General features: G+C 34.6%; 1 protein-coding gene across 4 annotated transcripts; it reads left to right on the top strand.

The window, feature by feature from the left end:
* The first annotated feature begins 224 nt into the window (after positions 1 to 224).
* On the top strand, positions 225 to 20,900 carry LOC105220870 (ubiquitin carboxyl-terminal hydrolase 47). 4 transcript variants are annotated; one of them, XM_011197412.3, is made up of 10 exons: positions 225 to 480; positions 14,578 to 14,792; positions 14,858 to 17,028; positions 17,090 to 17,579; positions 17,691 to 18,638; positions 18,706 to 19,686; positions 19,766 to 19,892; positions 19,965 to 20,035; positions 20,112 to 20,245; positions 20,421 to 20,900. In XM_011197412.3, the coding sequence occupies exons 2-10, from the start codon at positions 14,598 to 14,600 to the stop codon at positions 20,677 to 20,679; spliced, it is 5,376 nt and encodes a 1,791-aa protein (XP_011195714.2). In that variant the 5' UTR covers positions 225 to 480; positions 14,578 to 14,597; the 3' UTR covers positions 20,680 to 20,900. The 4 variants fall into 4 exon arrangements, with proteins under 4 accessions (XP_011195714.2, XP_011195715.2, XP_054084971.1 ...); XM_011197413.3 differs by having other exon boundaries at positions 225 to 496; XM_054228996.1 differs by lacking the exon at positions 225 to 480 and adding an exon at positions 699 to 838.
* The last annotated feature ends 1,967 nt before the right edge of the window (positions 20,901 to 22,867 follow it).

Genomic DNA, 22,867 nt, shown 5'->3' with positions numbered 1-22,867 from the left:
ACATTATTACGTGTATAAAATATAGAATTAAATTAGAGAAATAAAAAAGTTATTATTAATGAAAAAATATCTATTATTAATTAATTTCCATGCTAAAATCTTAAGAAAATGTTAGAGTTTACAGCGCCATCTTTGTGTCTTTATCTTTATAATATTAAAAGAAAACAAATAAATTCCACTGTCCGACAACACCTGGTGTGGAAGAAGAAAAAGCTAAAAAGAAATTCGTCGAAAATATTAGAGACGTTGGAAAATTTGTTTGTTGGAGAAAATAATTGCGAGAATGTATTTTTATAAAAATGGACGTAGCGTTACTTGAGTGTGTTATGTAGATGGAAAAGTTATTAACACAATTTCATGAATAATTTGTTAATAATTCCACACAGTGAATATTAACGATATTCGCGGAACTAGAAAGTGACCGAAGTGAAAATATACGAATAAACGAAAATTCATATAACTTATTTATTGACCTGTGAGGTATGTAACTACCAAGGTAATGGTTAATTATGCTCTGAATTCAATAAGCATACTTTACTGAAATATATTTACGAATAAAACAAAGAAAAAACAATTGCAATAATTCAGAACTACAGCTAAAGGAGTCATAGCGGTATTCGGTAAATTGTACATCAAAACTAATTATCCAATTGGATTAGTTCATATAAAATTATTTCAACATTAAAAGCATATTCGTTTTTTGGTAATGCAGTATATTAAGAAGTAACGTTATAATGACATGAAATAATTTTGTGACAATAAATAGATAACATATTTAAGCTATCTAGTGTTATATTTTATGCTAAAAAATATAGTATTAATTATTAAAAATTGACCGGTATGTGTTTTAACATATTAATAATATAAAGATATGTTTAATTATTATCTAAAATTACTTTCAAAATTAAGTTGATTTAAAAGAGCACATCTAGCACTAAAATACATACGGCCATTGAGCATCAATGTAAAAATGCAGCGGATAAATGTTTCCACTAAAGTGATTAACCATATTTAGTTAAAAATATAATGTTTGATATTATAAAATAAAATATGACGGAAAATTTATATTTTATTATAATCATTTTAAAGATATTTGCGAGCAAAGTTTAATAGGTTCGAATACGTTTATATATGTAAATATATTGAAAATATTTGCTTTTAAATAATATATGACTTGTTTACGCAATATGCATTTAATGCTCTATTATTTTCTCCAATTATAGTATAGCGTATCGGCAAATTAATTACTAGTGCCTTCATGGAGTATTAATCGCTCATAAGCGCAAATATGTAGTTATTGCAGAGCAAATGTATCAGCTGTTAGTAAGCGCACATAGTACAAGTGAATAAGTTTATTTTTAAATTATATGCGCATGTATGTGATTGTGCCAAAAGGCGTAGATAAGCTTTATATTTTGCCAAGTTTTAACGCACGATTATAGGCTCTTTTAATAATATTCATAAAACAAAAGAACTTTCGTTATCAAAAAATAATTAATGTCCAATGGGGTATTAGCCACTGCACCGATATATCTCTTATACACATAAATACATACATATTTATGTTTGTCGAAGTGCGTAAGTATTGCGTTAATATATGAATATACTGACTGCATTGAACAGGTCAAAAACCTTCAATGCAATGAGTGTATTTTTATAAACGCATGATGGTTAGAGCAATGTTGATCTTTCTACTTCATAGTGGCAATGCAATGTAATTCTGTTTTTGTTTCGCGCATTGTTACGTGATAAAAAAACGAAATCATCTTTTTTATATCCGGCCTATATCTTTAACAGTTGTGAGATTATAACACGTTCTACGAATATAGGTGCTATTTATACTATAAAGCAGCGTCACTGATGTAATACTCTGATTTTTTGCAAATATATGTGTACTCATGATGCGTGTAAAGTGGTCCAAAAGCGAAAAAGTGTAAACTATTAAACAAATTCTTTAATTGGCTTAAATTACTGATTTAAGGAATGTTAATATTATAAGGATGTGAGTGCGATTTAATTTATTTAGAGGCCTTGGCTTTATGGTTGATTTTCAACAATCCAGTTCAATTTATGCAATAAATCATTGAACCGAAGAAGATTCATTCTCAACATAAAAAGCGTTAATTTCACTTTTAAACTCTTTGTTTAAATACAAGTTGAGCATATAAAATCAGTATTGAGTCCACTTACCCCTTCAAAAAATGTCATTGAATAAAGCATAAATAATTTTGACGAAAAAGTGTGACTTTTATGGCTAACAGGTGCAACGTAGTCCTGCAAAAAATAAAAAATTTAAATAATTATTTAACTGCGAACAATAAATTAATTATAAAGAATGAGCTTAAAGTCTATTTTCTTATTTTTAATTTATTAAAAAATGCGATTTAAATTCGCACAAGTCGCACAAGGCATTCTTTATGCTCATAAATTTTCACATAACCATAGAAATGTATGTATCTGCATTCATATATTTATTAAAAAATATTATCATTTTTTTGTTGTTTTCGATTTTTTTTTTTTGCATATTTAAATGTTATTAATGAGTTGTCTTAAAATTACTTAATATATACATGGACACCGCTGTCACTCACCTTGTGTGGGAATGACCTCCTGTTTTGATGCTGAATTTTTTTGTTGTTTTAAAAAATTCATGTTATATATTATATAAAAATTCACAGACACCTGTCAACATCTCAATTTACAGTTATTGAGCTCATACATATGTACATATATGTATATATTTTAATGTATGTTTGTATTTTTAAGGATTAATTTGCAGTTACTTTGAGTACAAGAACTTTTCTACAAGGATGTTCGCTCGGCTCCCGCTATTTGTAATTATTATTTTTATTTTATATAAAAAATGTTGCAATATTTGCTCTACTATATAAATATATATTATAAATATGATTGACAAGCCTTTTAAAGCATTTCATTTTCAATCAGACATCCCCCTGCAGTTGTAACGTTATTATCTAATATGTGCCATAATAATGCAAAAGCGATTTATTTTTAAATTCATTCAAAAACATTAAAATAAATGCGCAAGGTGTGTGCAGACATGTGAAGAAACCTATTCTAATTCAAAACACCTGCCTTTCTTTTAATTTTGTTTGCCCGAAGTGTACCTCATATCAATTAAGTTCTAATTTTGCATAAACTTTTCATTCTTACCGAAATAATATGCTGCAATGCTTACTCATTAGCCAACTAAATCATCCATCTGTGTTGAAAATCGAAAATAAAATTGCAATTTAAAAATACTGCACAGTGCTACCGTGGAGAGCAATGTGTTGTGGTACAAAATGTGTTGTGGTGGGACAAAATTACAAAAAATATATATTATTGTATTTATGACATTTTGCATATTTTCAATGTTTAAAATTTTATTTTTAATTCCAAAATCTGCACAGTATTTTAAAATTTATTGTTGCATACCCTGATTTTGCTAGCACATACAGACAACAAACGCAATCATTTGCAAAAGCTCACACGCTGAGACATAGACGTCTGCTGAAAATACTTTTTGACAATAATATGAAGCGACGATTCAACAAATCATCGAGAATTAGCCAAGATAAACATAATGCACACAAAATTATAAACATACAACATTAATTGAAATCATTGCTGTCGGAAAAGCAGTTAAGTAGAGGAAAAACTATTTCGGAGCGCAATTGCTCACGCTATAAATCGAGCGCGAATATTTTTGTATTGCTAGAGAAAAGTTTTCCCCGAGTCTGTGAAAATGTGGTGCACAAGTTTACTCATACATATGTTAATACAGTTGAGTTCATTGAAATGTAGCCAATGGACTTCAAATATGCAATTTTTTTGAAAATGATTTTTGAGGTTAGTCATGCAGTTTATTATAATAGTGTTTGGTGTGCTTTTGTGGTCGTTTTCGGGTTCCATTTAACTTGTTTTTAAATATAGTTTAGTTCGATATAGAAATTTAATAAAAAATTAAAATTTTTTAATAACCCAAATCCCATAAGGTTGGGCCATAATGACATGGTTAATAAATGCATGCACAGTTGAACTTCCATAACTCGAGCATCTGTAACACTAACTCTTGAATTGGCAATAGAAGTCAAATTTCATACAAATTGCCCTGCTTAACTCGGAAGTCTCTCTAACTCGTGAAGATTTTTTTCTGGATTATGGTGATTCGAGTTAAGAAGTTCAACTCTGGTTTATTCCAATTAAGGAACCTTAAAATTATTGATTGCCTTAAAAAAGTTGATTTTTCGACCTTTAGTTTTGTAATTAATTTAATTTTAGATTTTTCGTAAAAGTAATATATTTAATATAATTACAGAAAAATTTTGGAAAAACCGGATTTTCATTAAAAAAAATCATTACTCGAAAATGGCACACCCATTTATAATCCCACAGCTGTAAATGTTCACCATTTCTTTGTATGAAAAGAGCGCACGCGGATCTCCTTCGAACAAGTGATGTTGTGCCTCGAAAATTTTTCAAATTGGAAAATTCACAAATTCGGCACATTTCGGTTTCGAAGCTCGGTCCGTGCGAATGGCTTTGCGGCTACCAACGATTGGCGCCTTTTAGAATATGTGAAAGTGTACGCGCCCGTGTGTGTGTGTGTGAGTGCTTTTCTTTTGCTTTTGCGCAACAACAAAAACCACAAAGCGACGCGGCGCTACGGCAAAAAGGCGTAACAGTAGTGTGCACGTAATTTCATGTGCTAAAAATATATAAAAAAAAATAATTTTAATTAATACCCAAAAATTAGTGAATAATAAGTGCATGAGCGCCGTTTTTTTAAGGAAACTCTACAAAATATTGTGTGCAATTTCATAAAAGTGAGTTGAGCAGTAGAAAAAATGCATGCATTTCAAATAACTGCATCTGCAGATGCGTCTCTTTCGTAATCAACGAAAATCGACATTTGCTTGCGCATTTATTGACGTTGAAGATTTTTTTTTTGGTAAAATATTTCTAATTGACGAAAACACTTGTGGCTTAAACTTAATATTAATACTCAAGCGCGATCAAATCAACAAAAAAATAGCATTTAATTGGATATTAAAATTTTTTACTTTAAATATTGGTCTGTTTGTGTGTGTATGTGCACATGAGAAATATTCATAAAATATCTGCTTTTAAAAATAGCATGAAAATGTGTGCTCCCGTTGGTGAAATTGTGTCGCCACAGCACAGCGGCGTAAAACAGTGTCGTGAAATGATCATAAAAAAACCAAAAAAATTAAAAAAATAATACATTTGGATTCGTGTGTGTCTGTGTATATGTGTAATTTATTTATGAGTTGCGAATTTTCGAAATTTTCTGCTTCGAAAATTTTTAACGATTTTTATTATTATTATTTCTGACTTGAAAATGTCTGTGCGCTTTATTTGCTCATTTAATGAAGCAAAATTTTCTAAAAACAAATATATGTGGACTCTAGAACTTTTAGATTTAGCAGAAAATCACTTAGACGAAAATTAAAAAAAAAAGTATTTGAATTTTCGAAAATTTCAAAATCGTCTAAACACATTATTTGCGCTTAAGTAATGCCGGCCGCAAAATAGCTATTTGTGTGTGTACACGCGCAACCCACTAACCGATTAAAATATTTCAGTTTTAGTATCCTTATAATATGTACATATGTATGTATGAAAACTAGAAAATTTTAATTTTTCTGTGCATCATATGTGACTGACCATGTTCGTGTGCTTTCAGATTGTTAGGGTCCGTTTTTAGCGCGACCACCACTTGTCTAGGCGATTTGTTTGTATGTATTTACATATTTTTTTAAGTAAATATATATATTTTTATATATATAAATACATTTGGCATTGTTAGTCGTCTAAATAAAATTAAGTAACGCCTTGAGACCACTTTCAACCACATTAGTTTCCCACGGTCTTCTCTTACAGCAATCCGATCAAAGAACATAAATATATATATATATAGCATTTAAGTTGAAACACTTTTAGCGCCAGAAGTTTTAGTTCCGAAAATTTCAAAGATCTCATTGCTGTGTTATTTTTAGTATTTAAATCAGTGTCTCTTGTTTTTTGCTTTTTTTACTCTGCCAAATTTGCATTGAGCATTGCATGCTTCTCTTTGGCGTGTTTGTAAAAATAACTTTCTTGGGCGTCATTATTTTAGCAGATTTTCTCGAAAAAAAAAACTTGAAAAAATGAAGCATAAATATTTTGTATAGATATGTCTCTTTTTTGAAGCTGTGGTGTTCCAAAACTAAGATTTTATGCTCTGTCCGTACATAACGGGAAAAAGCTATTGAATTTTCATTCATTCATTGAAATAATTTAGTTTGTTTTCCAAATTTTTTTCGAAGGTTAACTCAGCATGAATGACCTAAAAATTATAACGCGCGATCGTCGACACGTGGCAAGTGTCAAAATACGTACTTTTTCAACATCAATGCAACATAAATAAATTATTTATTTATTCAATTCTTAGATTTTTTCTCTTTTAAATGTTTCATTGAGTTTATAGAACATACAAAATTTGTTTACAACTCGTCATATTGCCAGAATATACTAGAATTCAGTCATCTGGCAAATGAGAGTACTAGGGAGAGTGTAAATAATGTTCTCTCTAATAATGTCTAGAAGTTGTTAATGGAAATGTGTTTGCTGATACATTCTCAAACAGCATTAGGCTATAAACAAAACGAAATCAACATTCAAATTTAAAAGTTTTAAGGTTTCTTTTTTTTCAATTTGAAAATTGCTCCAAACAATTGTAAAAATAGTTAAGGAAACTCACATGACAGTTACAGATAATACATAGAGTTCACCCTTCTTACGACAGTCGGTTCAGACCGGAACGGACCCTGATTTTTATTCGGCTAAGGACTGTCAAATCGGCTACATTCCTCAAAATTATTTGTGTAATGTTTTATTACGCTACAACAACTATAACAACAATAGAAAGTTGAAGAAAAGAAATATTATAAATACTTCTATACCGGAAATTCAAAATGATCGGAAACATGTCTTATATGTTTATATTAAACGAAAAAAATTTACTACAAATTATTTAAAAAGTTGGAACACTTAGTCACTTGGATCATTATTAGATTATTGAACGATCTTAGAATGAGATTAGGATTTAGGTAAAAGCTTATAAAATCAGTAGTCTTTATGATTAAAACTATCGACAAATATCGATATATCACGCCAACCGGAACGAATCCGACCACGGACTGGAAAATCGACAACTTTCTAAAGGGGTTATAGGTAGTCAAAGACACGAAAAAATGAGAATTTTCAGTATTTTTTTTTGCTATTAAATCATGTTATCTTACAAAAATAATAATATGACATTATTACACAATGTTTTGACTTGAAGTCACGAAAATTTCAAAAAAAAAATTGTAATTTCCAAAGATATTGTTATTGATTATTATAAAACTGTTGACCCAGTTCCAAAAAAGGTCCTTGCGGTGATCGAAGCTTTTCTTTCTAATTATCAAGATGGTCGCCTCAGGAATTTTTTTTTTAGATTTTCGCGAAAAAAATCAACAGTTATTCGTCTTAAAAAAACGAAATTTTTGAAAATTATAAAAAAAAACTTTGAACTGGCCCAGGATTATGTATTCTAAAAGCTATATAAATTTCATTAAAATCTTTTGAGCGGTTTTTGAGTTACAGTCGTCAGCAGTTCAAAAAACATAGTTTTGAGAAAAACGCACTTAAGGTTTCACCCGATCGTTTTGGATTGCCCGACCGCTCCTTGATATTTGTCGAATAACTCGAAAAGTAATTATCGGATCAACTTCATATTTTCAGAGAATATTTTTAAGATATTACACTTATCGAAAATTGAAATTAAAAATTTAATTTATTTTTTAATTTTTGTTTTTGTCTGATTTAGAAGCCGAAAAAAGTGTTTTTTTATAGCAATTTTTTTTGAAAGGAAGGGAAATGATTGCGGTAAACGGAATTTTAAGACGATAGTGTACTATATTTAAAGCTCAAAAAACAATATTTATTATTAAAAAATATTGAAATTTTTTCAAAGTTGTAAGTATTTTTCTGGAGCGCCTGGAGTCTGCACTTGTAAATCAGTGCCGGTGATAGTGGTCGTGCGATGCATCTGAAACAGTTGAACCATTTTTTTTTTTATTTTTATAAGTTTCTTTTCTTTATGAACTAAAAAAATACCGAAGAAGTTATAAAATTCCAAATTTTTTTGAAGTTTGAAAAAAAAAAATCACTTTTTAAAGAAAAAAAATTGTCTAAGTTGCAAAATAAGGAGTTTAAATAATACTCTTTTAGTTCAAATAGAAGATAATTTAATATTGAAGTTAGATCACTTTGGTTTTTTCGATCGGACATATATTCTTTTTGCTATCGCCGGCACCGTTTTCGAACACTTGTGAAAATGAAAACTCGAGAAAACGCGCTTTAAAGGTCTGCCTGAGCATTCGCACCTGCTCGACGCTCGGCCACTAAAACTGCTCTAGCTTCAAAAATATGTCGAATTGGCCTCTGGAATTTTAAAGACATATTCTTGGATAGTTTTGGAAGAGATTTAAAACAAAACAAAAAAATAGATTTTTTGAAGCCTTGAAAGCAGACCCACTGCCTTAAATTATTTTGAAACATATTTATAGATATTTCACAACTTCTCGACTATTTTAGACAAGAAGTGTATAAATTATAAATATCAAACTAATGATTTTAATTCTTCTCAATGTTCCACCTTGTAGTTGTAGGGTTCCATGAGTTGGTATCAAGTGGAAAATAGTCATAACTGAGCATATATTATTTTATCTTTAATTGCCAAAAAATATTCCGCGCTTTAATGCTTTCGAAAACGCATTCGCAGTATAAGTGAAAGCAATAAACACATAATTTTACAGCCACTTCTTTTAATTAAACGCTATTTTTGTACCAAATTATTTCTTATATCATGACTCAGTCTTAATATCAAAAGTTTCGCGCCTTTCAACGACTATATACATATATACACACGTAAATACATATATAGATATATACTCGTATTAATGTAAATAAAATCAAAATGACGACTTATAGCAACATTTTAGCAAAACTATTTCACTGCCCACCAGCCACCAGCAGATAGTATAATAAAATACATTTTCCTTTTCTAAAAATACAAACGAACACATGTGCGCACAATATTTGTTTATATATTCGTCATTCAATTAGACCAATTGGAGAGATTTCAAATTAAATACGATTTATTACAATTTAAATTGATTTTTTTTTAATTTCGCGGATATTTTAGAAATTTTTCAAAAATACTCAGTGCGATTTTTTAAGAAATTTATCCTATTCTAACCTGATGGTATAAAATATCAGAGCGCTTAAAATATCTGTTACATATATTTGTTTATAAATATCATAAAATGCCTTATAAAATATTCTCAAAAAATCAATATTAGAAAATATTAATTTAGCCACAAGGCCACAAGCATAAACACAGACACCTTTTTGGCCCTAAAACTGTCGCCGTTCCGCATTTCTGGCTTTTATTCGCATGTGGCGCATTTTAGTTTTCGAGTGTTGCATAGTAGTTTGTTGGCGCCAAAGACCACCTACCATGACCAGCGTCACCGTTACGTACCATGCACTACTTATTGCCTGGCTGGCTGGTTGGTTGGCTGGCGTACTTACGTAAATGAGTGTCGGCGGAGGAAGATTAGCATCCTGTCGGCCGGCCCCCAAGCGGCATTGATTAGCCTGCTAACGTTGGCGAAGCATGCCACTTAGCACATCGTCAACACGTTACATATTTTTTTCGCTCACTATATATATATGTATATACCGAGGTGATGTGAGACTGTGAAGTCCCACTTGTAGCCTCTTATATTGCAGCGCTTACGTACATTTACATATATGCTTATGTACATCTATTGGTACATATATATATATATATATTCTCATTCAATGTTGCTAACCACTTGTCTAACAAATAAAAAACCGCAATATCACACACACACCACACGTCCTTCAAAAGTTGGCCTGCCACTCATTTATGTCCTCTTGCGGTTGTATACATTTAATTTACGCTGGTTATGTGACATTTTTGAAGCATGTAGAAATCATTGCTCAAAGATTTATGTGCTGAATATTTGTATGTAGTACTATGATTAGGATTTTTTTCACACAAAAGAAGGTTAAATTCCTCATAAATTGAATTCTTTGCTCTATAAGAATGATACAAATGAGCTTATTTCATATCACAGAAGAGCCAAAACTCCAAAGGCCCGAAACTAGTATCAGTTATAATATCAGTTGGACTATTCCAATTATGTTTCGTAATGAAAGTTTGTGAATTCTCTTCGAAGACACAAATTGGTGGTAAGTACTAGATGACAACTTCTCCCATTTAAGAACCTTTCATGGTAACAGATTAACTTCTAGTACGAGTATTTCTTAACGACAGCTTCGGATTTGTTACTTGGGTGGATCAAAGGAAGACATCATCAACCGTATAAAAAAGGCAAAGCAAGATTTCGACGTACCTAGACTTAGTACTTAATGATCCTAACAGGGTTAGATCGTCGAAAGTGCAGCCTTCACTTCCTTCACTGGATAAAATCCGGGTCAACTCCGGTAACGTAGAACCGGCCGTACCAACATAAAAATATTGAATTCCAAAGTAAAGTCAACCCTTATACAACTTTTAAACCTTAAACCTGCAAGTTTTCACAAACCGATGGCTTCGCAACAGTTGCCCCATTTTCTGGTCGTCTCTAACACGGACTTATGGTCACGCACAAACTAGACACTCCTGTGGGTCGATATTCTCAAAAGAAATTAGGTGTGGCTCGGACATATTCTGAGATGAGATCCAGATACAGTCACCCGGGTTGCTATCGTATGAAATTTCTGGAGTTTTCTATACTTTTAGAGAAAGTTTCTTGCTTTTTATTTATGTATGGCTGGTTCTGACGAATTTTTTTCTCTTATTGGAATATACAAAGCGCTGATTGTGGTTTCGTTTTTGACTTCTATGCACAAATAATGATTCATGACTTGGGCAAAAGTTATATAATACAATCAATACGAACTTCGTTTCTCGACTTGTATTTAATACGCGAACTTACTCGGAAACATTATTATCACAAAATAAAGTTCATCATACTCATGAGTCATGACCATGGTTGTCCAATTCGTATGTGATATGAGGGCCTTGTTCAGGGCTAATATTTTCTGGCACAGAACAGTTTTTTAAATGACCTTCATTGAAAAAAAAAAAAAATATTGAAGACACTATAAAAAATATTATTTATTATAGCACACATCTAGAAGTTCTGAGTTAGTATGTGATGAAATAAAGCAAACTCTTCGATAGAAAGGTTAGAATGATTCAGTTCTTGACGCATGCCAATATTAAAGGTGTCCAAGAATGGACGTATAACCTATGTATAGATTCTAATATTATATTGGTTGTGGAGCTGAGAATTCTGAAATCTAATATCACTCTCTAATTCATAATTTTTCACACCATATTTATAAAAAGCAGTTAAAAATGCTGTTCCATCGAAGTAAAACAAAAGAAAATATTGTTCCGAAATATTTTCTGTGTTGAAGAGTCTGTGCAAAATCCATAATTCACTTGACCGGTGGCGTATGCATTTTCTTTCTCGCCTGCATTTTCGCTATAATTCCGGTAAATTTTAACGTACAACGCCAAAAACGCTTGAAGCATAAACAAAGGAATACTGACGGCTGAAGCCAATTGCCCCACATCTGCATGTAAGAGCGTCCGCATGAAGTTATTGATGGACTTACGATCAAAATATTATTATATACCATACATATATATATATATTTACATATATGTATGTATTAAGAACAATAATAAAATCGAGCTGAAAGCATTTAAAATCGAATACGAAAACATATAGTATGTATAAGATATAGAAAATTTTGCAAAAAGCACTAAGTGTTGTCTTCAATTTGTAAATGTATGCTTGTACTCATTAGTGAATTGGCATAAATGGAGAATAATTCGAATAAAATAAATGTAGAAGGTCAAAAGACGTCTACAATTTGCTAAACGAAAAAATACCAAAATGTATTATTCATCTATATAGTTGCAACAACAAAAGTGTGCTTTGGAGGCATGCACATATGAATGTATGTATGAGTCAGAAAAGCAAAAGCCAGAAAAGTCAAAGATGAAAGTGTGAAGAAATGCCTACGCAAGTAGTAGTTACACACATGGATAGATGTAGAGAGCAATCGCGACGTGCACCCGGCACTTGAGTAGCTCAATAAATGTACAACATCTATAATAAATATATATATATATATGATTATATATGCTTGTTTGTACACGTGAATTATGCAGCCTTCGAGAAAAGACATAAGAAAACCTAATGGAAAGCAAATCATTACATTTTACATTTTGCTGACGAAATTCTTAAATACACATACATAGAAACATATATACCTATATGTACCTATATATAAAAGAATATTCATAAACATATTCACCTATTTAGCTTTATTCATACATATCTACATACGAGGGAAGAGCGGTCGGTTCGTTTGTCAGTTGCCACGTGAGGTCTTTCGCTTTTGTATTGCGGTATAATTTCTTCTCGCTTCCATTTGATTCGTTTGCCGAAAAAATGTTCCTCATTTGGCATATGGCCAAAAATGTTACCTCGACCTACAGCGGGTGCGTCGCGTTTCGATAACGCGATTTTATTTCCTGTTTGTTTCGGCTAATTTTTCTGCACCTTTCGCGCAGTAATTCTACGATATGCTCTTTTACCGTTGACTGCCAGTTTGCACGCACTTGGTGTTTTTTTATTTTTATTGCTTTTATTTTTATTTTGGTTTTTATTGCTTTTTATTTTATATATTATTTTTGTTTTAATTTTCGTGCCTTTCTTTTACACATATTTAATTTTTGTTTTTGTTTTCTTCAACCATTTGTTCCAAGTCATGCTGTTTTGCCATTATTTGTTCGCTCGTTGTAGCAACTGTTGCTGCCACACACTTCTTTGCTTTACATTGCCATTGTAGTTATCCACCCACATTTTAGCGATAAATTCGTACTTCAACGCATTTCAATGAATTTGCAAAAACATGCAAAGGCCGGATGCGTTTCAGTGATTTACATACATACATGCATATATATTTATACATAAAGTACTTAAAAAAATACATATGTACAACAAAAATGTTTCTTTAATGTCAATCCTCTTTAGCTTAACTCAAAATTTTCAAATACTATGTGCTGTCTTCTAAACAAGCGGATTAACTCTGTATCCTTCCCACATTAGACAGCAAGTTAATGAAACGAACTTGAAAGAAATGCATCTCAATTTTCAAGATACCCCGAGGTCTGGATTCAGATGTGGAGGTCACAACCTCTTAGGTTCTCAACGAAGCTTCTTCGCGAAAGTCAGAAATCTCAAGTTCCCAGGATAAACTTCATAATGATAGTACATTTGGTGTAATTCCCGAAATATTTGAATAAAACGTGAGACCCACAAGAAAGAAACGACTCTGTAACTCTTTGGAACTTTTGAAACTATATTTACAACAAGAAAAAACGTTAACTTCGGCTGTACCGAAGATAATATACCCTTCACAGGTGCATTTCTTTGTCAAATTTCGTGAAGATACCACGTCAAATGCGAAAATTTTCCATACAAGCCATTGATTCCGATCGTTCGGTTTGTATGGCAGCTATATGCTATAGTGAACCGATCTGAACAGTTATTTCGGAGATTAAATTATTTCTATAAGCAATAACTCCCACCAAATTTCGAGAAGATATGTAGTAAAATGCGGAAGTTTTCCATACAAGCCATTGATTCCGATCGTTCAGTTTGTATGGCAGCTATATGCTAGAGTGAACCGATCTGAACAATTTTTTCGGAGATTAAATTATTTCTATGAACAATAACTGCCACCAAATTTCGTGACGATATGTAGTAAAATGCGGAAGTTTTCCATACAAGCCCTTGATTCCGATCGTTCAGTTTGTATGGCAGCTATATGAAATAGTGGTCCGCTATCGGCAGTTCTGACAAATGAGCAGCGTCTTGAAGAGAAAATAACATCTACAAAATTTCAAAACGATATCTTAAAAACAGACAGATGGACATGGCTGAATCGACTCAGTTCAATATACTGATCATTTATATATATACTTTATAGGGCCTCCGACGCTTCCTTCTGGGTGTTACAAACTTCGTGACAAACTTAATATACCCTGTTCAGGGTATAATAACATATATGATTTATGGTCTATCGAAAATAATATTTAGATATCTTTAACCGTTCTTATAAGAGAGGTATAATCTTAAATTCATCTAAAAACCCAATATCGATCGCATTTTTTTACAATTTTGAATTAGAAAAGGATGGTCTTCTAGATTAGTGGTACATAAATCATCTTAATTCACTTCTGATTCCTTATCTGGGCATGTAAATATTTTCTACGAACTCCTTCGTTCTTAAGGTATAATAAGTTATTTAGTCTAAAATTTATTCTTAAAGATTGAAGAATGCCTATAAACAAATTAATATCTGATATCTATTCCCTAATAACAAAGAGTTCTTTTCATTTATTTCCAGATTTCAGCGATTGCAGCGACATGGTCCAATTGGATCAAGAAAAGAGCACACAATGTGTAGTGCATGATCTTACACCCGGTTCAGAGCAAAAGAAAATCAATATTGTTGTGCGTTCACAGTACACAATCGAGAAGGTGTTTTCTAATATAAGTACACAGTATCCCTACGAAGCATATGATTTGGTACTACAGCCAAATGAATCGGAAAATAAACTGGTAAGTGGAAAATTCAAATAGTTTTTATTAAAATTTATACGAGTAATTTTTTCACACAATTACAGATACATTTAAATACACGTAAAAGTGAATTGCTCTTCGACACACCCGGCTTTGCAGCGCAAGAGAAAAATGTGCTCATATTGCTGCCACCCGATGTGTGGGATGGTGATGTTCACAAGCGCTTCGATATCGTTAAACTATTGAGTAAAAAGAAATGCATTTCAAAGTCCAGCGCGTCTACAGGGACGACGTCGCCTAAAAAAACCACACTTAAAGCTTCAAGCACAGTCAAACCCAAAGTTTCAAAGTCAGTTAAAGCCTCAAGCGAAATTGAAGACTCAAGTGAAGTTAAAGATTCAAGCGAAGTTAAAGCCTCAAGTGAAGTTGAAGCCTCTTGTGAAGTTAAAGCCTCAAGTGAAGTTAAAGACTCAAGTGAAGTTAAAGCCTCAAGTGAAGTTAAAGACTCAAGCGAAGTTGAAGCCTCAAGTGAAGTAAAAGCCTCAAGTGAAGTAAAAACTTCAAGCGAAGTTGAAGCCTCAAGTGAAGTTGAAGCCTCAAGTGATGTTAAAGCTTCAAGGGAAGTTAAAGCTTCAAATGAACTTAAAGCTTCAAACGAAGTTAAAACCTCAAGCAAAGTAAAAACTTCAAGCAAAGTTAAAGCTTCAGGCGAAGTCAAAGCTTCAAGCGAAGTTAAAGACTCAAGCAAAGTTAAAGCTTCAAGCAAAGTTAAAGTCTCTAAAAAAGTTAAAGCTTCAAGCGAAGTGAAAGCTTCAGAAGAAATTAAAGCATCAAGCGAAGTGAAAGCTTCAGAAGAAGTTAAACCCTCAAGCGAAGTTAAAGCATCAAGCGAAGTGAAAGCATCAAGCGAAGTGAAAGCATCAAGCGAAGTGAAAGCTTCTGACGCAGTTAAAGCATCGGACGCTGATGCGCTTAGCATTAAAGCCACCACGCCTCCATCTCAAACAAATGGCGTTGCTGATGCCTTAAGCAACACAGTTAGCAACACTATAACCAACGGTACAATGAATGGACACAGCGAAGTTGTTGTCGATGAACACAGCGCTAACAACAACGAGGATGTTGACATAATGGCTGACGAAAACAACAAACACAACGAGAATATTTTGACAAATGCCATTAAGATCGATTTGGATAGCAGTGACGATGCTTCGTCCACCATTGCCGAAGAGTCATTGCCACTGTATACAGCGACTGCCATAGCAAACACGAGAACCACAAATACCGCCTCCATGACGCATTCATTGAAATTGAGTCCACTCTCCGATCCAGAGCCTTTATCCGATGATGACTTGGCGTTGGGCGCTTCCGCTAGTCCCACTGAGACTGAACCTTTCGGTGGTGATGGCTTGCTGAAGCTACGCAACACCTCACCACGTAGTCCCAAATATGGGCCACTAACAGAAGGTGAAATGTATCAACAGGTGACACTTGAACGTGACTTTACGCGTTTAGGCAAGAAATTACAACCCATATCCGCGTCGGCTGTAACCAACACCACCGCTGCGGCAGGCGGCACCACCATGTCGACAATGAGTAGCAGCGGCGCTAATGGTTATGTGGGTTTGGTCAATCAAGCCATGACTTGCTATCTGAACAGTCTGCTACAGGCACTCTACATGACACCGGAATTCCGCAATGCGCTCTACCGCTGGGAGTCCGATAACGACAACGAAGCCAAAAATATACCCTACCAATTGCAAAAGCTTTTCCTCAACTTGCAGACATCGAAGAAATCTGCTGTGGAGACGACAGACTTGACGCGCAGCTTTGGTTGGGACTCAACCGAGGCGTGGCAACAGCACGACATACAGGAGTTGTGTCGTGTTATGTTCGATGCGTTGGAGCATAAATTCAAGAATACCAAACAAATGAATTTGATCGCCAGTTTGTATGAGGGCAAAATGATTGATTACGTGAAATGTTTGGAGTGCAATACGGAGAAGACACGCGCCGACACCTTCCTCGATATACCGTTGCCAGTACGACCGTTCGGCAGTACGGTCGCCTATGGCAGCATCGAGGAGGCGTTACGCGCTTTTGTACAACCCGAAACACTGGATGGCAATAATCAATATTTTTGCGAGAAATGCGACAAGAAATGTGATGCACACAAAGGTTTGAAGTTTAAGAACTTTCCCTACATATTGACGCTGCATCTGAAACGCTTTGATTTTGACTATCAGACCATGCATCGCATCAAATTAAATGACAAGTAAGTTTCGACACACAATAAGTGATGGAATGAGTATGATAATCGGTGTTTTTATTTCCAGAGTAACTTTTCCGCAAATGTTGAATTTGAATAGCTTCATTAATCCTGCCGATCTGGACAGTCCCGCGCCCAGCACTTCCGCGAATGCCGCCAACACAAGCACCACCCCTGGCAATAACGCAACGAATGGTTTTATACCGAATAGCGCGACATCTACCAATGATGATTGCAGCACTACGGACAGTGGTTCGGCTATGGAGGAAGATTTATGTTGCAGCGGCGCGGCCACCACTGCCAGCTCTAGTCAGCATGAGAATGATATGAATGACGATGATGAGGGCATTGATATGAGCACCAGTACGGATCATCGCGTGAATAGCAGCAATGCTAGTATTGAACAACGCATTAAACATGACAGTGGTCCATATTTATATGAACTCTTTGCGATAATGATACATTCGGGCAGCGCTTCGGGTGGTCATTACTACGCGTACATAAAGGAATTCGATAACAATGGATGGTACTGTTTCAATGATCAATCTGTTTCGCCGGTGAGTGGTTATATTCGAACTTTGTAACACAGAGTTGCCACATATTGAAAATAAAAACTGAAATAAATATTTAAAAAAATTCGTTAATATATCTCCCCCGCTTTTTTTTAGTTAACCGAAGAGGATATTGAGAAGTCATTTGGTGGTGGTTCCAGTCGCGCCTACTACTCCAGCGTTTACAGCTCAAGTACGAATGCCTATATGCTGATGTATCGTCAAATAGATGCACAGCGCAATGAACACGCGACTAAGAGTACTGAGTTCCCCGAACATATCAATCAATTATTGCCGAAATTGCATCAAGAAGAAGAGACGCGTGTGCCACGCAGCACCGGACGCCACGGCGTTGTCGTTTCAGACTTGTCCGTACAGGAATTGATCAAACCACGCGTTAGTTTCTATAATCCAGAATTGAAAAAGATGAAATCCGCACGCGCTTATGTCAGTAGTTTCAATATAAAATCAGTACTGGAGTCCGCCTATCAGATGTTGAATGTGGAGAAATTCGCACCGATTTCACGTTGCCGTCTGGTCGTCTACAATGATATGGGCGAACAGATTTGTCAATCTTTGGAACATATCAGCGATCCAACGCTCAGCGAATTGCGTCAACAATCGGACGGACCGCTGGAGTTTCTACTCGAAACCCGCGAAGAAGGTCAAGAATTTGAGATGTACAAACCGGGTGGTGTCACATGGAATGTGTATATAGTTAATGTGTCGAAAATGCAATTGGATGGACCACATCTCGTATATGCGCCATCAAGAGAAGCGAACGCCGCGTTGTTGCATTCGATTGCCGTACGCCTTAATCTAAATGAGCACCAATTGTTATTGGCCACAGTGAAGACTGATGCATTTGTGGCGCTGGACACAGCGTCGTCAGAGAACGACACAGCTGAGGGTATGCAACGGCAGGTCATAACGCAGGAAGATTTGCAAGAGATCGCACAAGAGCAGTTCAGAGGTTTGACTTATATTTATCTAAATGTACCGAATACGGATGCGAGTACGTTGGAGATATTGGACATACCCGCGCTGGAAACACCCACAATTGAGGTAAATTACATATCTTAATGATAAACATAAACCAATTTAAGCTCAAATATAATCTCTCGCCCCATAGGTCAGCGCCGATGTCGTAGACGCCGTGCAAATGAATGCCAATGTCCTAAGTCCCTCCAATAGTGATAGCACATCGAATCTTTCACAGAAGAGCTGTGCGCGCGAATCACCATTACTACCTGCCGCCGCCTCCAGCACCACCACCACTCTGGCTGGCCAGGAATCCCATTCGGAAGATAGTAGTTTAAGTGATGGCGATCGCACGCTCGTCGAATCATTGCACACTCGCTACGGTGGCGACAGTCAAATCTCCTCAACCAGTCATTCGCCTTATCTCTCCAGCCCCGAGGATGATGCGTACAATAAAGCGAGCTCTTTGAAACGCATACACGACCTCTTCCAAATGGCGCCCGATCACACAATGGATACAGCAGCACAGTTGCGCAGTAATACACCACAATTTTTCTACGCGGAGAAAATCAATGCTGTAGATCCCTTCACCATTTCGCCGCGTATACATAGTAGCAGTACGAACGATCCAAATGAGGAGTTGGCGCGCAAACGAACACATTCATATAAAGTCATTGTGGATCCGCGCATGAAGATGTCAACATTCACGCGACATGTTGAATCGCTAATCGGTGTACCGTCAAACTATTTTAAGTTACAGCACAAATACGAAGTCATTGACCTGTCGGCGACCGTGCTGTTCGTGTGTATGGGTGAGACGTTGAGTGTTGAGCTGGGGAAGGTGTTGCAGCCGGACGAAGACAAGGCGAAGATCTCATTTATGCGGCTGTCAGAGTTAGACAACGATACTGGCAAATTGCCCTGCATCTGTGAATGGGTGTGCAAGGCCAGCATGACGGTCGCCGAGGCGAAGAAGGAACTGATAGCGAAATTGCATCGCATTGATGCGAAATATAAAACGCTTAATCTAAACAATTGTCGTCTGTGGCTGAAGGGTGGACGCAATCCCATTGAAATCATGGGCGATGATGAAACGTTGGGCACTGATTTGCGCTCAATGACGGGCGCGGAGGTATGCCAAGCTATTTTAAGTAAATTCGTTTGTTTATTTAGTAATTTGTGTGTTTTCTCTCTGTCTCTCTCTCACACAGTTCCTCGTACAAGAGTGTGACGATGGTGTTAGTCCTCAAGTACCCGCCGATAGTCTGACGATTTTCGTGAGACGTTGGCATGCCGACAAGTTGCAGTTGGATAAATTCCAGGAAGTCACGCTAGAAAGTGAGTGCCAGAAAATATACTAAAAATACTTGTGCGCTAAATATAAATGGATTTCTCTTATTATTTTTGCAGAGGAAAGTGAAATAAGAACGGAGTTGGCAAAGATTACCGACATACCACAAGAGCACATAGCCTATAGTAAGGTAAATATCGGTTTTAAATATATTTGATTAAAAATGTGTCGCCATTTCTAATATGCCTGCTATTTTTTGTCTCTAGATAAACGGTTCTTTCCCATGCACAAATATTTCTCTGTTAAGTATCAATAGCACGCTTAGTTGGTTCTCAATACCGGCCACATTAAACAAATATCCACTAACGTCAACAGTCAGCGGAAATGTCTACTTTTACAAGTAAGTTTTGCAATTTAGAAGAACAACGCCTAAATGTAGGCAATACTTTTGTTAGTAAGTCACTATTACTTTCGCCAAACGATTTTTGATGAAACTCCGTCTTGATAAGAACAAATAATTTCTTTTATAAAACAATATTTATTAAACCATGCCTTCTACACTCTACTCTCCACAGAGATGTCACCAAAGCACCCAAAGAGCCCACAACCGAGGAGCGTCGCGAACTGAGCACTCGTGAAAAGTTACGCCTCGATCGTTTGGGTTGCATGTCAACGTCGCTTTACTCACCGCGACGTGAGCGTGCGCTCAAAATCTACCTGGATTCGCCGCAATCAAATAATAACAGTAGTACAACGACAACGACGGCGGCATCATCATCATCAAGCATATCGACTGTAGTGGGTGCTTCAACGGCGAAAGCGTCGGAAGATTAACAAAGCAGCGCATGAAAATATCAATAATTATAAGAAATGCAAAAACAACAACAACAACTCATGCGTATGCAGTTTTTCACCTAACGGATGAACTCTTGTTTGTGATGATTCAGTGACGAAAGCAATTGAACGAGTATGTCGAGAATGCGTCTGGAAAAGTGAATTATATGTTGACTGATGTAAAAACAAAAAATAAAACAAAAAACAATTGGCGACAAATGTATGACCGACAACAACATTGTTGGCGCTTAAGTAAAAGTGATAATGCAAATTTTCTTTTTGAATCCTTTTCTGCAGTTAAAAAAAAAAAAAACAAAAAACAAGTTTCTTCATTATTTTCATCAAACAAAAAAAAAAACTATTTAAAAGCATAAGAAAAAAGAATGAAATAATACATATAATAAAGAGTCTTAAAACAAGCTTCATGCACTATTAAATTATAATTGCTTGTTTGTATTTTAGGGATTTACTATATAGTTCGTAATATCTGGGTGAAATGCCGTTCTTGGAACACAGAACTTTTATGTAAGATAACTGATTTATTTACTGTATTCTTGGTTATAATAACGGATTTTGGAATTTTAAAAGTAAATAAGTCGAACTGAACGACCGTTCCGGGGAATTTTATTTATATGAATTTCCGTTTCACGACAGTCGATTCTACGTAATCGGAACGGACCCAGATTTTTATCTGGCCAAGGTCTGTCGAATAGGCACCATTCCTCACAATTATTTGGGGAATGTTTTATGCCGCTACAACAACAACAACCATCGCCGCAAGAGTTGAATCTACGTAGCCCGAAATTGACTACGATTTTTATCCGACCGATGAAAATATTCTTCAAAATTATTTGGCGAACATTTAATGCTACAAAAACAACAACAACAACCTTCTACTTTATGTTATTTAAGATTTTACGTTTATCAGCTTTTCCGATTGAGTCCGGCCCACCCTAATATTCTCATAAAACGTGATAAGTGCTTGTATAATTGCAACTCATACTATTAATGAGTCTGTGGAGTTGTATAGTCTGATAGTTTAAATAATATTTATTTTTATCAAACAACTAATTTGTTATGGGGCCAATGACAGGAGCACTCCATACCGAGTTCAATGAAAATAAGTACTCGAGATAACAAATTGAAATGATTTTAATGTGAAATTGATTTTTAATAGTTTATTATACCCTAAAGGAAATGTCGATACTAAATCCGTTTGGATGTTAAGCCAAACAATGTGCTCGACTATAGAGATTGTGCTGGTCCTTGAGAAGCTATATACAAGTGCTCTCAAAAATAACTAAAAATATCTAACAGTTGTTTTTATGTATTCAAATAGAGGTATTAATCCGAGATCTACTACAAAGAACTTTTCGTAATTTTTTTCAAGATTACAGCACCAACAACATTAGGGCGGTTATATGGTTAAAATTAAATAAAATATTGCTTAAAAGACCGTAAAAATGCAATGCAGCGCTAACAAACATGAAAGATAATACAATTTATATTAATCAAAAATGACGATGAATGGTTTTAAAAATACATTTAGCTACGTAATCGCTGCAAGAACGTGCCAATGATTCACATGTGAGCACATTTGTACTAAATATTTCACTTTCTCATTTCATTTGTTTTAACAAAGTTAACTTTTATCAATTGTACTCGCCGTATATACTTATATACACTTCCTACTTAACACTGACTCATTTTATCTACATAGACAACACTTCAAAATCTACGCGTTCTTGTTGAAATCATTTGTATATATAGCATATGTACTTATATATTACAGAATTGTTATTTCCATTACTTTGTACTGTGTTGAGCTTGTTTAGTGCAAAATATTTCACTACTGGTATTAATTTTAAGTGTTAAATAAATAAAAACATTGAAATAATAGTCTAGTTAGTATGTATGTGTTAACTTCCATAAAAAAATCTAAAAAAAATGTTTATGGACTCGAGCCTATAGGGGTACTTTAAACACTTTCACTCAGTTTTATGAGTGTACCGTTAGCAGATATTACAGTAAAATGCTAAATACCCTAAAATATATACACACATCTATAGTTTTTTTTTTATTTCAGTGGCTTACTTTAAAATTACGTCCATACTCTGTCTAATAAAGATAAAAGTTAGTCACACTTTCACTTGATAATCTTGTTTATTAGGAGTTGCTATAAAAGAGA

Source organism: Zeugodacus cucurbitae, chromosome 4, assembly GCF_028554725.1.
Source record: "Zeugodacus cucurbitae isolate PBARC_wt_2022May chromosome 4, idZeuCucr1.2, whole genome shotgun sequence".
Lineage (NCBI taxonomy): Eukaryota > Metazoa > Arthropoda > Insecta > Diptera > Tephritidae > Zeugodacus > Zeugodacus cucurbitae.
This window is presented reverse-complemented; position numbering and strand designations above follow the sequence as displayed.